General features: G+C 44.0%; 1 protein-coding gene across 1 annotated transcript; it reads left to right on the forward strand.

Moving 5' to 3' along the window:
* Window positions 1-348: 348 nt before the first annotated feature.
* Window positions 349-15,213, forward strand: LOC130293460 (cryptochrome-1-like). The gene is made up of 10 exons (XM_056542157.1): window positions 349-596; window positions 1,950-2,144; window positions 2,244-2,362; window positions 6,677-6,831; window positions 7,051-7,191; window positions 8,011-8,178; window positions 10,293-10,433; window positions 10,572-10,723; window positions 13,039-13,268; window positions 14,687-15,213. Exons 1-10 carry the CDS (start codon window positions 382-384, stop codon window positions 14,734-14,736), a joined length of 1,566 nt encoding a protein of 521 aa, XP_056398132.1. The 5' UTR covers window positions 349-381; the 3' UTR covers window positions 14,737-15,213.
* The last annotated feature ends 2,108 nt before the right edge of the window (window positions 15,214-17,321 follow it).

Raw genomic sequence — 17,321 nt, forward strand, 5'->3', positions numbered from 1 at the left:
CCGTGGCCGGCACACCCCATCCATGTATCTCTATGGGGCACATGGAGGGGGCTCGTCGGCCTGCACTCCGTGCAAAGGTTGGCACGCCCCTTCCAGCAGACTGCCGGGGCCCCATTCAGGAGATCGGAGGGTCCCAGTGCTCAGACCCCCTGCAATGTATAACTTATCCCTTATCCTTTAGATAGGGGATAAGTTATAAATCACCAGACTACTCCTTTAATGAGATCAGTACTACAGTTAGCTTCTTTCATTATTCACAGCCCTTTTTTAAAGATTAAAGAAGCAATCTGATTGGTTGCTGTTGGCAAGTGCACCTTTCTTGACTCTGCCCTGAACCTCCATTGATACGTCTCTGAGCAGTATATTTTGTATGCAGCTGCCATGCCGCATCGCTCCATCCACTGGTTCAGGAAGGGGCTTCGCCTCCATGATAACCCCGCCCTGCTGGCCGCCATGAGGGACTGCGAGGAGCTGCACCCGATCTTTATTCTGGATCCCTGGTTCCCTAAGAACATGAAAGTCAGTGTCAACCGCTGGAGATTCCTCATCGAGGCTCTGAAGGATCTGGATGAGAATCTGAAGAAGATCAACTCCAGGTGAAGTGCAGGGGCCTGTAGGGTTAGGGTGCACGCACACCACGCTTCTGTTATACCGTTCCCGTATACTGCTTCAAGTTACAAACCGTACAGAACCGTATAGAAAACCGTATGTGAAGCGCCGTATGCGCTTTTACAACCGGACCTAAAACTGTGGTCAACCACGGTTTGAGGTCCGGTTGTAAAAGCGCATACGGCGCAAAAATGAACCGACCGGACCGAACGTTTCACTCCGGCCGGCTCATTGAAATCAATGACATACGGGAGCGCATACGGTGACATACGGGAGCGAGAGGTTTTAGCTCCCCCCTGCCGTCTGCGCTCCCGTATGGGAGAAAACATAGTGTGAACCCAGCCTTAGTCCGTTTTGCATCTTATACGTTTTTTTCCCCGTACCCAAAACTGTAGTCTACCACGTTTTTTGGTCCGGGTGAAAAACCATATTAAACCGTATACATTTTTTTTTTTTTCTTGGAATTTCAATTAAACAAGTAAAACTTTATTCAAAATGGAATGAAAATGTAAAAACTTTTATACTTTTTTTTATCTTAATGAAACGTATGCACCGGACATAATTTTTCAAACCGTATACAGGGTGAAATTTGTACACGTTTTGATCCAGTTTAGTCCGGTTTTGAGGAATCCGTTTTTCATCAAAAACCTGATACAGGAACTGTATTGCAAAAACGTGGTGTGAATGCAGCCTTAGGCTGGGTTCACACCACGTTTGTCAAATACGGTTACCGTATACGGTTTTCCGCTAAAAAACGTATGGCAAAAACCGTATGACTCCAAATTAAAACATACACGGTTTTTCCCCATATACGTTTCCAAAACGTATTTACGGTTCTATCCGTTTGCATCCGTTTTTGCCAACGGTTTTGCTATTTTGTTGGAGGGGGGGGGGATTCCTGGGATGAATTCTAGAAAGATCTGTGCATGTGTCAACTCCAAAAACGGATTAGAAAAACCGTGTGCAACCGTATTCTGAAATTCTGTGTACAGTTCTCATAGACAACAATGTTAAAAGAACCGCATACGGTTCGCATACGGTTTTCCAACCGGAGGCAAAAACTTGGTCGACAGCGTTTTTGACTACGGTTGAAAAATTGGCCAAACCGTATCCGAGGCAAAACGGATGCAACCATACACAACATTTGGAATACGGTTTACAATGCATTCTCTACGCATACGGTTTCGTATACGGTCGTATACGTTTTTTTTTTTTTGCAGAAAACCGTATACGGTTACCGTATTTGAAAAACGTGGTGTGAGTGCAGCCCCCCGTGAGGCGGCTCTTATTGGGCGGGGCTTGCTTTATTTTATTCCTTATTCTCGGCTCCTTGTGTTCAGGTTGTTTGTGGTCAGAGGTAAACCGTCTGAAGTGTTCCCGCAGCTTTTCTGCAAGTGGAAGGTGACACGATTGACCTTCGAGGTGGACACGGAACCGTACTCACGGCAGCGGGACGCAGAGGTGGAGAAGCTGGCCGCGGAGCACAAAGTGGAGGTCATCCAGAAGGTGTCAAACACCCTGTATGATGTAGACAGGTGGGTGCAGCGCCCCCTGATATCCTTGCTGTAACATGCGCCTGGTTACCGTTCCCTTTTGCATTGTGACCCTTTTAATTATTTTTTCTCTTTCTGCAGAGTGATTGCCGAAAACAACGGCAAGCCCCCCCTGACCTACGTGCGCCTGCAAACTGTCTTATCCTCCATAGGTCCTCCGAAGCGCCCGTGTCCAGCACCAACGCAAGAGAACATGAAAGGTACAAATTGATTAACCGAGACTAGAAATTTTGAATAAAATATCCAGAAATGACTCCATATACAATGTGCACGTGTACTGATTAGAGATGAGCGAATTTACAGTAAATTCGATTCGTCACGAACTTCTCGGCTCAGCAGTTGATGACTTATCCTGCATAAATTAGTTCAGCTTTCTGGTGGGCTGGAAAAGGTGGATACAGTCTTAGGAAAGAGTTTCCTAGGACTGTATCAACCTTTTCCAGCCCACTGGAGCACCTGAAAGCTGAACTAATTTATGCAGGATAAGTCATCAACTGCTGAGCCGAGAAGTTCGTGACAAATCGAATTTACTGTAAGTTCGCTCATCTCTAGTACTGATCTGCTCCTCTTTGTATTATCTAATTGCCATAAAACTGGGTCCACCTTCCCTTATACAGTGGTCCCTCAACATACGATGGTAATCCGTTCCAAATGAACCATCGTTTGTTGAAACCATCGTATGTTGAGGGATCCGTGCAATGTAAAGTATAGGACAGTGGTCTACAACCTGCGGACCTCTAGATGTTGCAAAACTACAACACCCAGCATACCCGGACAGCCTAGGACGCATCAGGAGGTCCTCTTACCTGCCTCCTGCGCATCCGATCGGCGATTGATTGCTCCAAGCCTCAAATCCAGGCTTGAGCAATCGACCGCCGATAACACTGATCAATGCAATGTAATGGCATAGATCAGTGTATTGAATCATTGTACTGCATGATATAGCCCCCCTATGGGAGCTATAAAACTGCAAAAAAAAAAAAAAATAATAATTATTTAACCCCTTCCCTAATAAAAGTAAGAATCACCCCCCTTTTCCCTTAATAAAAAAAAAAAGAAAAAAAACCTGTAAATAAAAATAAACATATGTGGTATCGCCGCGTGCATAAATGTCCAAACTATAAAAATACATTGTTAATTAAACCGCACGGTCAATTGCGTCAATGCAAAATAGCGTATTTTTGGTCACTTTGTATACCATAAAAATGAATAAAAATGATACCGATAAAAACTTCAGATCACGGCGTAAAAAATGAGCCATCATACCGCCCCTTATGTGGAAAAATAAAAAAGTTATAGGGGTCAGAAGAATTTTTCGCCCTATAGGACGCACCGGCGTATAAGACGCACCCAATTTTTAGGTGCAAAATCTAAAAAATTAAAGATTTTGAACCCAATAGTGGTCTTCAATCTGCGGACCTCCAGATGTTGCAAAACTACAACTCCCAGCATGCCCGGACAGCCGTTGGCTGTCCGGGCATGCTGGGAGTTGTAGTTTTGCAACATCTGGAGGTCCGCAGATTGAAGACCACTGCATAGGAGGTAGTACTCACGTGTCCCCGCCGCTCTGGACCCGTCACCGCTGCCCTGGATGTCGCTCCATCGCTGTCGCCGTGTCCCCGTCGCTCCGGAACGTCTCTGCTGCCGGCCGGGTATCCTCGCTCTCCGTCGCCGCCATCACGTCGTTACGCACGCCGAAGCACGTACGCGACAACGTGATGATGAGGAAGGAGAGCGCCGGCCATACAGGGGATCCCTGAATGGAGAAGACACCGAGGAGGCAGGTAAGGTCCCCCCCGGTGTCCTGTAAGCACTAACCCGGCTATTCAGTCGGGCTGTTCGGGACCGCCGCGGTGAAATCACGATGGTCCTGAACAGCCCAACTGAACAGCCGGGTTAGTGTCACTTTCCCTTCAGACGCGGCGGTCAGTTTTGATCACCGCGTCTGAAGGGTTAATACTGGGCATCGCCGCGATCGGTGATGTCCTGTATTAGCCGCGGGTCCCGGCCGTTGATGGCCGCAGGGACCGCCGCGATAGGTGTGTGTATTCGCCGTATAAGACGCGCCGACTTTTTCCCCCCAGTTTTGGGGAAGAAAAAGTGCGTCTTATACGACGAAAAATACGGTAAATTTTCCTGCATGTAGTTATGATTTTTTCCAGAAGTACGACAAAATCCAACCTATATAAGTAGGGGATCATTTTAATCGTATGGACCTACAGAATAAAGATAAGGTGTCATTTGTACCAGAAAATCTACTGTGTAGAAACGGAAGCCCCCAAAGGTGACAAAATGGCTTTTTTTTTTCCTTCAATTTTGTCACACAATAATTTATTTAAAATTTTTTTATTTTGGTTTTGCTGTCGATTTTTGGGTAAAATTACTGATGTCATTACAAATTAGAATTGGTGGCGCAAAAAAAAAAAGCCACATACAGATTTTAAGGTGCAAAATTGAAAGGGTTATGATTTTTAAAAGGTGATGAGGAAAAAACGAAAGTGCAAAAGCGGAAAAATGCTCGGTCCTTAAGGACTTAGGACGTATGAGTACGTCCTAAGTCCGGTCCCTGTCTATAACGTGGGCCTATTCACAGCCGGGACCAGCGGCTAATAGCGCACGGCCGCAATCGTTCGGCCACGCGCTATCAACCCTTCCGATGCGGCGCTCAAAGCTGAGCGCCGCATCGAAAATGAAAGTAAAGGCTTCCTGGTCGGGCTGATCGGGGTCATCGCAATAAAATCTCGATGCCCCGATCAGCTACCCGGAGAGAAGAAGGTCCCTCCCTACCTTCTTCCGTCAGCGTCCCGGCTCTGATTGCTCTATGCCTGAGTTACAGGCTGGAGCAATCAACTGCCGATTACACAGCTTGTTGCCATGCAACAACAAGGCAACAATCTGTGTATGCAATCAGCCATTGCAAGCTCATAGGTCCCTATAGGAGCTATGAGCTTGCAAAAAAAAAAGTGTAAAAAAAAATAAAACAAAAAAAAAAAGTTAACCCTTTCAGGTATTCCCTTCTGAATTAAAAGTTTAAATCACCCGGCATTTCCTAGTAACAAAATAAATGTGTAAATAAAAAATAAACTTATGTGGTATCACCGTGTGCGGAAATGTCCGAATTATAAAAATATACCGCTTTTAAAACCGCACGTTCAATGGCGTACGCGCAAAAAAAATTCCAAAGTGGCACATTTTTGATCACTTTTTATACCACAAAAAAGTCAATAAAAAGGGATCAAAAAGTCTGATCAGAACAAAAATGGTACCGCTAAAAACTTCAGATCACGGCGCAAAAAATGAGCCCTCATAGCCCCCTGAACACAGAAAAATAAAAAAGTTATAGTCAGAAGATGACAATTTTAAACGTATACATTTTCCTGCATGTAGTTATGATTTTTTTCTGAAGTGACACAAAATCAAACCTATATAAGTAGGGTATCATTTTAACCGTATGGACCTACAGAATAAAGAGAAGGTATCATTTTTACCGAAAAATTTACTGCGTAGAAACGGAAGCCCCCAAAATTTACAAAATGGCCTTTTTTCTTCAAGTTTGTCGCACAATGATTTATTTTTTCCATTTCGCCGTGGATTTTTCGGTAAAATGACTAATGTCACTGCAAAGTAGAATTGGTGGCGCAAAAAATAAACCATAATACAGATTTTTAGGTGCAAAATTGAAAGGGTTATGATTTTTTAAAGGCAAGGAGGAAAAAACGAAAATGCAAAAACGTGAAATCGCTCAGTCCTTAAGGGGTTAAAGAGTTAATTTTGCTGTATCCAAAAATCTAGATAACCAAGCTATTATGTATGGCAAAAAAAACGTACATGTTATAATCGTTTTTTTTCTTTATAAATAGAAGTCAATGGGATATGGAGTCTGGTTTATGGCATACATTAAAGGGGTATTCCAGGAAAAAACTTTTTTATTTTTTTTTTATTTTTTTATCAATTGGCTCCAGAAAGTTAAACAGATTTGTAAATTTCTTCTATTAAAAAATCTTAATCCTTCCAATAATTATCAGCTGCTGAAGTTGAGTTGTTGCTTTCTGTCTGGCAACAGTGCTCTCTGCTGACATCTCTGCTTGTCTCGGGAACCGCCCAGTTTAGAAGAGGTTTGCTATGGGGATTTGCTTCTAAACTGGGCGGTTCCCGAGACACGTGTCATCAGAGAGCACTTAGACAGAAAAGAACAACTCAACTTCAGCAGCTCATAAGTACTGAAAGGATTAAGATTTTTTAATAGAAGTAATTTACAAATCTGTTTAACTTTCTGGAGCCAGTTGAGATATATATATATATATAATATATATAAAAACATTTTTCCTGGAATACCCCTTTAACTAGTACTGTATGTCATTTTCCCTTTTTTCCCCAAGCATATAAAACATATACCTTAAACGGAAACCAAAACGCAGTGTGAATGCACCCTTAGTAATGTTTTCGGCTGCTCATAGTGAATTGCTCTGAATGAAGGGGGATTGAACCATCACTGAGTCCCCCTTTCTTCTTAGATTGCCGCACGCCCTGGAAGACATCCTATGAGGAGATATATGGGGTTCCCACCTTAGAAGAGCTTGGGCAAGACCCTGACAAGCTGGGACCTCACCTGTACCCCGGGGGGGAGAGCGAGGCCCTGAGACGGCTGGATGTGAACATGAAGAGGACGGTGAGGAGATGGATACAGATCTTAGATCAGTGTTTCCCAACCAGGGTGCCTCCAGCTGTTGTAAAACTAGAACTCCCAGCATGCCCAGACAGCCTTCGGCTGTCTGGGCATGCTGGTAGTTGTAGTTTTGTAACAGCTGGAGGCACCCTGGTTAGGAATCCCTTTAATCTATATAGATCTGTTATAGTGATCTATTCCTTTCGGTCTCCTCCCTCTTAGGCCTGGGTCTGTAACTTTGAGAAACCAAACACCGAACCGAACTCTCTTACTCCCAGTACAACTGTGCTGAGCCCCTACATGAAATTCGGGAGTCTGTCGGCAAGGACCTTTTATTGGAGACTGGTGGAGATTTACCACGGGGTAAGCTGATCCCCATATCAGGAGGCTGAAATTGTATCCATTCCAGATTGTGTAGTCTTTTTAAGACACTTGAATGTTATAGAGGGGGTGGGGGATCCTTTTTTGTGTCTTTCTCTTCCCCCCCCCCCCAATATGTCACTCCGGTGGAAAACTTTTTTTTTATTTTTTATTTATTTATTTTTATTTTTTAAATCAACTGGTGCCAGAAAGTTTATTAATTTGTATATTAATTCTATTAAAAAATCTTAATCCTTCCAGTACTTATCAGCTGCTGAATACTACATAGGAAATGATTTTCTTTTTGGAACACAGAGCTCTCTGCTGACATCTCTGTCCATTTTAAGAACGGTCCAGAGTAGGAGAAAATCCCCATAGCAAACATATGCTGTTCTGGACAGTTCCTAAAATGGACAGAGATGTCAGCAGAGAGCACTGTGGTCATGATGTCAGCAGAGAGCTCTGTGTCTGCTGACATCTCTGTGTCTGCTGACATCTCTGTCCATTTTAGGAAATGTCCAGAGCAGCATTTGTTTGCTATGGGGATTTTCTCCTACTCCGGACCGTTCTTAAAATGGACAGAGATGTCAGCAGAGAGCACTGTGGTCAAAAAAGAAAATAATTTCCTCTGTAGTATTCAGCAGCTAATAAGTACTGGAAGGATTAAGATTTTTTTTTAATAGAAGTAATTTACAAATCTGTTCAACTTTCTGGCACTAGACTAGTTGATTAAAAAAAAAAAAAAAAAAAAAAAAAAAATAAAAAAGTTTTCCACCAGAGTACCCCTTTAAATCTATTAAATTTTTTTTTGCATTTGCGCAGAAGAAGCACTCGTCTCCCCCAGTGTCGCTCCACGGTCAGCTGCTGTGGCGGGAGTTCTACTACATAGCAGGGGCGGGGGTCCCCAACTTTGACAAGATGGTAGGAAACTCTGTGTGTGTCCAGGTGGATTGGGACGATAACAAGGAATATCTGCAGGCGTGGAGTGAGGTGAGTAACACGGGGGGGGGCATGGTGCCGCAGGAGCCTGTTCACATACAGCGGCCTCAGACTGCAGTGCAGAACACTGACTTTATACTTGTTGTCCTTGGGGCCTGTTCACACTATGGAATTTCTGTGGTAATTTATTTTGGAAATTCCCTGTGGATCGATCTCAATGGGAGTCTGCTGCTCAGTTAACACTATTAGAGATGAGCGAACTTACAGTAAATTCGATTTGTCACAAACTTCTCGGCTCAGCAGTTGATGACTTTTCCTGCATAAATTAGTTCAGCTTTCAGGTGCTCCCGTGGGCTGGAAAAGGTGGATACAGTCCTAAGGAGACTCTCTCCTAGGAATGTATCCACCTTTTCCAGCCCACCGGAGCACCTGAAGGCTGAACTAATTTGACGGAGTTGACGTCAGGAAGGAAGACAGCGCAGCACTAAGGCTAGGTTCAGACTACGGAATCTCCAGGCAGAGAATTTCCGCCCGGAGATTCTGAGTTCCGCCTGCGCCGACTGAATTAGACGGCGCTAGGACCGCGCGGACACTGCAGTCTCCCATAGACTGCAATGTGTTCCTCGAGGAATTCCGCCTGAAGAAAGAGCAACGCCTTTCTTCAGGCGGAAATTTCTAAGGGGATTTACGAAGCTGATTTTCCGCTTCACAAATTCCGAAGTGTGAATTTGTGAACGGAAAACCATTCACTACACTATACATTTTAGAAAGCGGAATTTCTGACGGAAATTTTACGACTGAATTTCTGTCGGAAATTCCGTAGTCTGAACCTAGCCTCACAGGCACATAAACAATAGTGAAGCCACAAAAAAAAAACCCACCCCAAAATGTGCATGCAGCTGTATTACTATGGATGTTTTTTATTTTTTTTATTTTTTAAGGAATAATTTTAGTGCCACATATGGGTTATTTACGTAGTCTGTAAAAATTCTTACACAATTTTTTTTTGGTGCCTTATTCTATTTTAACACAACATTATCTTTAGAATTTAGTGGGTACGCCAGCATGTACGTGTCCTAAAAAGATGTGGTGTGTATTTTCAACCTTAAAATGAATAGTTATTAGTTATATAATTACATTTTTTCTATAATTAACATTAAAGGGGTATTCCAGGCAAAAACTTTTTTTTTTTATATATATCTCAACTGGCTCCGGAAAGTTAAACAGATTTGTAAATTACTTCTATTAAAAAATCTTAATCCTTCCAATAGTTATTAGCTTCTGAAGTTGAGTTGCTGTTTTCTGTCTAACTTCTCTCTGATGACTCATGTCCCGGGAGCTGTGCAGTTCCTATGGGGATATTCTCCCATCATGCACAGCTCCCGGGACGTGACATCATCATTGAGCAGTTAGACAGAAAATTCAGAAGCTAATAACTATTGGAAGGATTAAGATTTTTTAATAGAAGTAATTTACAAATCTGTTTAACTTTCCGGAGCCAGTTGATATATATATAAAAAAGTTTTTGCCTGGAATACCCCTTTAATGTAGTAGGTTTGTTTCATGATGCAGAACAAGAACAGTTGTTATCGTGGGTGTTAATGTAATTTTCTGCAGACGTTTGCACTTTCCATAAGCCAGGTTGGACCTGGAGTACATATGCGACTTTTAAATGGAGATGCGACTTTTTTTTCTTCATAAATAGCGACTATCGTATTTGATAAATACATGACCGCTGCAAAGTAAAAAAAAAAAAAAAAATTACTACGTCAGCAGATTTCAGAAAAGTGCTTTGGAATAAGCAAAAATCAAAAAGGGGCAGCATGTATAGAAAAGTCGCACGTGCGACTTTTTTTACGCAAAAAAAAAAATCTATTACGGAGCTTGATAAATCTCCTTCTTAGAGAATTACAGGGTGCTATCTCAGTGTTTCCCAACCAGGGTGCCTCCAGCTGTTGCAAAACTACAACTCCCAGCATGCCCGGACAGCCTTCGGCTGTCCGGGCATGCTGGGAGTTGTAGTTTTGCAACAGCTGGAGGCACCCTGGTTAGGAATCACTTTAGCTTGATCCTCTTTCACTTGCCCTTTCCTTCTGTATCATTATTAAGACTGTAAGCTCCTATGGCCAGGGCTGTGTGCTGACCGTGTGTATGACCTCTCTCAGGGCAGAACCGGTTACCCCTTCATAGACGCCATCATGACTCAGCTGAGGACAGAGGGCTGGATCCACCATCTTGCTCGGCACGCCGTCGCCTGTTTTCTGACTCGTGGGGATCTGTGGATATCGTGGGAGGAAGGTCAGAAGGTCAGGACTTGCTTATCTGTATAACTCCCACCCTTTTCTGGTTAGGGTGGGGGGGGTCACTAGGATTGACGTGTGGTCATGGACTGTACCCCTGGAGAAGCAGGCGCGGGCCCTGATGTCCACGTTCTCTCCCCACAGGTGTTTGAGGAGCTGCTGCTGGACGCTGACTGGGCGCTGAACGCTGGGAACTGGATGTGGCTGTCGGCCAGCGCCTTCTTTCACCAGTTCTTTCGGGTTTACTCCCCGGTGGCGTTTGGGAAGAAGACTGACAAAAATGGAGACTACATCAAGTGAGTAGAAATCAATGTGGAAGGACTTAAAGGGGTTCTCCACCATAAGGTGATTTTAGTACGTACCTGGCAGACAGTAATGGACATGGCTTAGGAAGGATCTGCGCTTGTCTTGGGGCTAGCTTTTTGTGAACTGGTGACGGCCATCGCGCCCCCTTCCCATAGACTTTCGCTGAGGGGGCGGGCGTGACGTCACGAAGGGGGCGGGCGTGACGTCACGAGGGGCAGCCCTGCACACGGAAGCCCGCACACAGCGTCCGGAACAATAAACTTCCAGATGCTGGGGAGCGGAGCCTCCGACACAGGGCAGCGGAGTACCCCTTTAACCGTATCCGGATAGGGCATAAGTGTCTGATTGCAGGGGGTCCAACTGCTGGGTCCCCGTGATCTCCTGTACGGGACCCCAGCTACCTATGTCTCCTCTTCACACTACAGCCCCCTCCTTCCTGGACAAACAGCCCGCTCAGCCAATCACCAGCTGAGATGGGACATCACTGTGGCCGGTGATTGGCTGAGCAAGCCGTCACTTGTATTCGTTCAGGAAGGTGGGGGCACTGCTCTGAGGACGTGGAAGTTGCTGTGGGTCCCAACAGTAGTACCCCTCACAATCGGACACTTGTCCCCTATCGTGTGGGTAGGGAACAAGTGTCTCCTTCTGGACTGGCAGGAGACCAAACTCAGGAAGTGCGGTCTGGCCATAGGCAGTGAATAGCACTCGCTCTCCCTGTTTCATACACAGACAGAGAGCAAGTGCTATTCACTGCCTATGGCCAGACCACAGTTACTGAGTTTGGTCTCCTGCCAGTCCAACAGGAGATCAAAGTCTGTGCTTTTGAGCAGACGGAATGTGGTCTGGACTAGAAGGGAGACCCCTAGCGGCCAAATTTATAAGGCCATTAAAGTGACCTAAAATACATTTTTTTTTTTTTTAAATCAACTGGTGCCAGAAAGTTAAACAGATTTGTAAATAACTTAATCCTTCCTGTACTTATTAGCTGCTGAATACTACAGTGGAAATTCTTTTCCGTTTGAAACACAGAGCTCTCTGCTGACATCACGAGCACAGTGCTCTCTGCTGACATCATGACCACAGTGCTCTCTGCTGACATCTCTGTCCATTTTAGGAACTGCCCAGAACAGCAAATGTTTGCTATGGGGATTTCCTTTTACTCTGGCAGTTCCTAAAATGGACAGAGATGTCAGCAGAGAGCACTGTGCTCGTGATGTCAGCAGAGAGCTCTGTGTTTCAAACGGAAAAGAATTTCCACTGTAGTATTCAGCAGCTAATAAGTACAGGAAGGATTAGGATTTTTTAATAGAAGTAATTTACAAATCTGTTTAACTTTCTGGCACCAGTTGATAAAAAAATAAATAAATAAAAAGGTTTTCACCGGAGTACCCCTTTAATTCATAGCGGCTCAGGATTCCGATTTCCCCTCCTCTAAAGAACTTCCTGGCCCCATAAATCTATAACAAGTGGGAAGCATTTGTTCAGTGGTGAGGAGTAGAGATGAGCGAACTTACAGTAAATTCGATTCGTCACGAACTTCTCGGCTCGGCAGTTGATGACTTTTCCTGCATAAGAGTTCAGCTTTCAGGTGCTCCCGTGGGCTGGAAAAGGTGGATACAGTCCTAGGAGACTCTTTCCTAGGACTGTATCCACCTTTTCCAGCCCACGGGAGCACCTGAAAGCTGAACTAATTTATGCAGGATAAGACATCAACTGCCGAGCCGAGAAGTTCGTGACAAATCCAATTTACTGTAAGTTCGCTCATCTCTAGTCAGGAGTTGGTGAGCATGTTAAAGGGGTATTCCAGGAATATATATATATATAATCAACTGGCTCCAGAAAGTTAAACAGATTTGTAATTTACTTATATTAAAAAAATCTTAATCCTTCCAATAATTATCAGCTGCTGAAGTTGAGTTGTTCTATTCTGTCTGGCAATAGTGCTCTCTGCTGACATCTCTGCTTGTCTCGGGAACTGCAAAGAGTAGAAGAGGTTTCCTATGGGGATTTGCTTCTCTTCTGGACCGTTCCCGAGACAGGTGTCATCAGAGAGCACTTAGACAGGAAAGAACAACTCAACTTCAGCAGCTCATAAGTACTGAAAGGATTAAGAATTAATAGAAGTAATTTACAAATCTGTTTAACTTTCTGGAGCCAGTTGATATATATAAAAAATAAAATTTCTGGATAACCCCTTTAAGTTTCCAGATAAGGTGTAGCGATGCACCGAGCCAAGGTGTCAATGATAAACAGTTCTCATCCCGCCACCTCGTCAGACTAACCATCTCCCTCTTGTGTCTTATAGGAAATATTTGCCAATTTTAAGGAAGTTCCCGCCTGAGTACATATACGAGCCCTGGAAAAGTCCTCGCAGCATACAGGAGCGGGCCGGCTGTATCATTGGGAAGGACTACCCAAAACCGATAGTGCAGCATGAAACCGTGAGCAAACAAAACATCCAGCGTATGAAGGCCGCGTACGCCAGGAGGGCAGGCAGGGAGGAGCAGGAGCCAAAAAGTCAGAGCAATAAAAAGGGTAAGGACGGGTGCAGTGTAAAGTATGGGATAAGGACACCACTGAGATCAGTGACTCCCGCTTTACTGCGTAACAGAAGAGAGATGATCACCATGGGGTACAATTGACTTGTTCTATTTGTGGTTTTCTGTATTGTTTACTTTGTTTTACTACTTAAAGAATTTTTTTTGTGTCCTGTCCTGACCGCTATTGGGGAGATGTATCAAAACCTGTGCAGAGGAAGAGTGGTGCAGTTGCCCATAGCAACCAATCAGATTGCTTCTTTCATTTTTCAGTGGACTATTTAAAAATGAAAGAAGTGATCTGATTGGTTGCTATGGGCAACTGCACCCCTCTTCCTCTACACAGGTTTTGATAAATCTCCATCTGTGACCTTTAGGGTAGGGTCCCACCTAACAGCTGGAGGCACAGGCACACTATGGGTTGGGTCACCGGTGGATCCGCAGCGTAAAATATGCTGCGGATCCCCCGGTGACCCAACCCATAGAGTGCCTGTGCCTCCAGCTGTTTCCACCCCCGCCCCGTCTCCTGGCCTACGAGTTGCTATGCGCATTGTACTCCGACATCGCGGATGCTCCATAATGTCTAAGTAAACTGCAGTGAACTCGGCGACTCACAGGCCCGTGTGGCTGCTCGAGGCGGGGGTTGGCAACAGCTGGAGGCACACTATGGGTTGGATCATCGGCAGCGTAAAAACCGCTAAACCGCCACTGAGCCCAAGACCACAGAAAAATGACAGATGAGTGAAAAAAATGCAAAGTGAGTTTGGCGTCGCATAAATCCCTATTGATCTTTAGCTAACACCTGGTTATTTGCATTAGACTGGAAACCCCCTTTGAATTCTCGGTTTGTGATGGTGATCTCTGGTGTGTTCTGAGACTACAATTTCCCATAACCCCTAACTGTTAGGACTTGCTGGGAGTTGTAGTTCGGAGCGTCATACACTGGAGATGAGCGGTATTTGCTGTGATCAGGCACTTGTTCAGGATCAGCACATGACTATGGGGGAGATTTATCAAAACCCGTCCAGAGGAAAAGTTGCTGAGTTGCCCATAGCAACCAATCAGATCGCTTATTTCATTTTGCAGAGGCCTTGTTGAAAATGAAAGAAGCGATCTGATTGGTTGCTATGGGCAACTTTTCGTTTGCACAGGTTTTGATAAATCTCCCGCTATGACTTTCCCACAGACAGTGACCGGTCACAGGATCCGCCCCTGAGGTTCAGTCACAATCCACTGTTATATCGATCCATATTTATCCAGCTGTCTGACACAAAAACAATCGGTTCTGGCCATAGCAACAAGAGCTGTGGTAAAACAAAAGCTGAGCTGTGATTGGTTGCTATGATACAAAACCGACCATTTTAGTCTCAGACAGATAAATGTGGGCCCGTCATGAGGTAAAATCCTTCATTGCAGGAGTGAAGAGGAAAACGCCGTCCGTGGCCGAGCTCTTCAAAAAGAAGTAACCCCGAGGCTGGAACAGAAAGAGGAAGCGATGGGTGAAGCGAGGCACGACTTACCTCACAGCAGCGGGAACTGAAAGCCAATGCAGAGCAGCACCCCACGTGTTCCGGATCCTTGTTTAACCCTCATGTGGCTGCAGTCATGGCGGCTGTGGTTATATGTAGTGATTGCTGTTACATCTTCGTTCTCTGCGGCTTCTCTGTGCACTGGATACATAGTGACACGTACTCTTAGTCACCTCTCAACTTTTGGGTGGGTTCACTTTTTTTTTTTTGTAGGTGTTTTAAAAAACACTTTAAAAGCACACGCATTAGTGTTTCCCAACTAGGCTGCCTCCAGCTGTTGCAAAACTAAGTCCCAGCATGTCCAGACGGCCTTTGGCTTCCAACAGTTGTAGTTGTAGCTTTGCAACAGCTGGAGGCACCCTAATTGGGAAACGCTGTAATGCTGGTTAAACGGGTTATCCAGGAAAAAAAAAAAATTTTATACATCAACTGGCTCCAGAAAGTTAAACAGATTTGTAAATTACTTCTATTAAAAAAATCTTAATCCTTTCAGTACTTATGAGCTTCTGAAGTTAAGGTTGTTCTTTTCTGGCTAAGTGCTCTCTGATGACGCATGTCTCGGGAACCGCCCAGTTTAGAAGCAAATCCCCATAGCAGACCTCTTCTAAACTGGGCGGTTCCCGAGACAGGTGTCATCAGAGAGCACTTAGACAGAAAAGAACAACCTTAACTTCAGAAGCTCATAAGTACTAAAAGGATTAAGATTTTTTAATAGAAGTAATATACAAATCTGTTTAACTTTCTGGAGCCAGTTGATATAAAAAAAATTTGAGGGTGCGTTCACACGCTCTTTGTTTTTGCGGGTTTCCCGCAGCGTATTTGAAAGGGGCGGGCTCTTCTCGGCTGTCCATAGCAGATTGTCGGCGGCGGAATTTACGCTGCGGACAATCTGCTATGGACAGCCGAGAAGAGCCCGCCCCTTTCAAATACGCTGCGGGAAACCCGCAAAAATAAAGAGCGTGTGAACGCACCCTAAGGGTACACTCACAAGGGCAGATTTGAGCTGTTATAGGTGTCCTGCAGCAGATAACATTGACCTTAATGGGGTCTGCAGCAGATTTTCTGCCACAGACAACCCTTTAGGGCAGTGGTCTTCAACCTGCGGACCTCCAGATGTTGCAAAACTACAACTCCCAGCATGCCCGGACAGCCGTTGGCTGTCCGGGCATGCTGGGAGTTGTAGTTTTGCAACATCTGGAGGTCCGCAGGTTGAAGACCACTGCTTTAGGGCGTGATCACACAGACAAAAACTAAATCTACTTCAAAAAGCAAATTTTTTTTTTTTTTCAGGGTATGTTCACACAACTGTATACGCTGCAGATGCCATGTAAATAGATATTAAATTGCAGAACACAGCATAAAATCTGCAGCATAAGCAGTACCTAGACATATACTGTAGATATCCTAAAAATGTCTGTCTCATGTTAAAATAAATAAATACATCTTTTTGTAAATAACTGCTCCAAAATGCATGCACTTTTTTATTTTTTTTCCCTTGTATGTGTATGTTCGTTGCATTTCTAAAAAAAAAATAAAAATAAAAAACTACTGCACTGTGAACCCAGCTTAAAGGGGTACTCCGGTGAAATTTATTAATTTTTTTAAATCAACTGGTGCCAGAAAGTTTAACAGATTTGTAAATTACTTTTATTTAAAAAATCTTAATCCTTCCTGTACTTATTAGCTGCTGAATACTACAGCAGAAATTCTTTTCTTTTGGAAACGCAGAGCTCTCTGCTGACATCACGAGCACAGTGCTCTCTGCTGACATCTCTGTCCATTTTAGGAACGGCCCAGAGCAGCATATGTTTGCTATGGGGATTTCCTTTTATTCTGGACAGTTCCTAAAATGGACAGAGATGTCAGCAGAGAGCACTGTGCTCGTGATGTCAGCAGACAGCTCTGTGTTTCAAACGGAAAATAATTTCCGCTGTAGTATTCAGCAGCTAATTAGTACAGGAAGGATTAAGATTTTTTAATGAAAGTCATTTACAAATCTGTTTAACTTCCTGGCACCAGTTGATTTAAAAAAAAAAAATACGTTTTTCACCGGAGTACCCCTTTAATCTGGATCAGTGCAATAAGTTCCAGGTGCTGCAAGCATGGTCTCACTTTACTGTAACTTTTTTTTTCTATTCAACTTATGGTTCAATGGGAAGGGGAAGGTTTTTTGGTGTTAGTTTTTTGTAACTGTTGTCATACAAAATAAAAAAATTATTTTGTGGAACTAAACTGTGGGTGTATATATAATGTATTATATGTGTCTAGTTTTATTTTTTTTCTTGAAAGTGAAAGAATGGTGCAATCTTTGGCCTGAGTAGAGATGAGCGAACTTACAGTAAATTCGATTCGTCACGAACTTCTCGGCTCGGCAGTTGATGACTTTTCCTGCGTAAATTAGTTCAGCTTTCCGGTGCTCCGGTGGGCTGGAAAAGGTGGATACATTCCTAGGAAAGAGTCTCCTAGGACTGTATCCACCTTTTCCAGCCCACCGGAGCACCGGAAAGCTGAACTAATTTATG

This window comes from Hyla sarda, chromosome 10, assembly GCF_029499605.1.
Source record: "Hyla sarda isolate aHylSar1 chromosome 10, aHylSar1.hap1, whole genome shotgun sequence".
Taxonomy (NCBI): Eukaryota; Metazoa; Chordata; class Amphibia; order Anura; family Hylidae; genus Hyla; species Hyla sarda.

Coding starts and splice junctions, on each gene's coding strand:
- LOC130293460 (XM_056542157.1), top strand. CDS start 382: ATGCCGCATCGCTCCATCCACTGGTTCAGGAAGGGGCTTCGCCTCCAT. Junction 2,145..2,243: donor ACCCTGTATGATGTAGACAG/GTGGGTGCAGCG, acceptor CTCTTTCTGCAG/AGTGATTGCCGAAAACAACG. Junction 6,832..7,050: donor ATGTGAACATGAAGAGGACG/GTGAGGAGATGG, acceptor CCTCCCTCTTAG/GCCTGGGTCTGTAACTTTGA.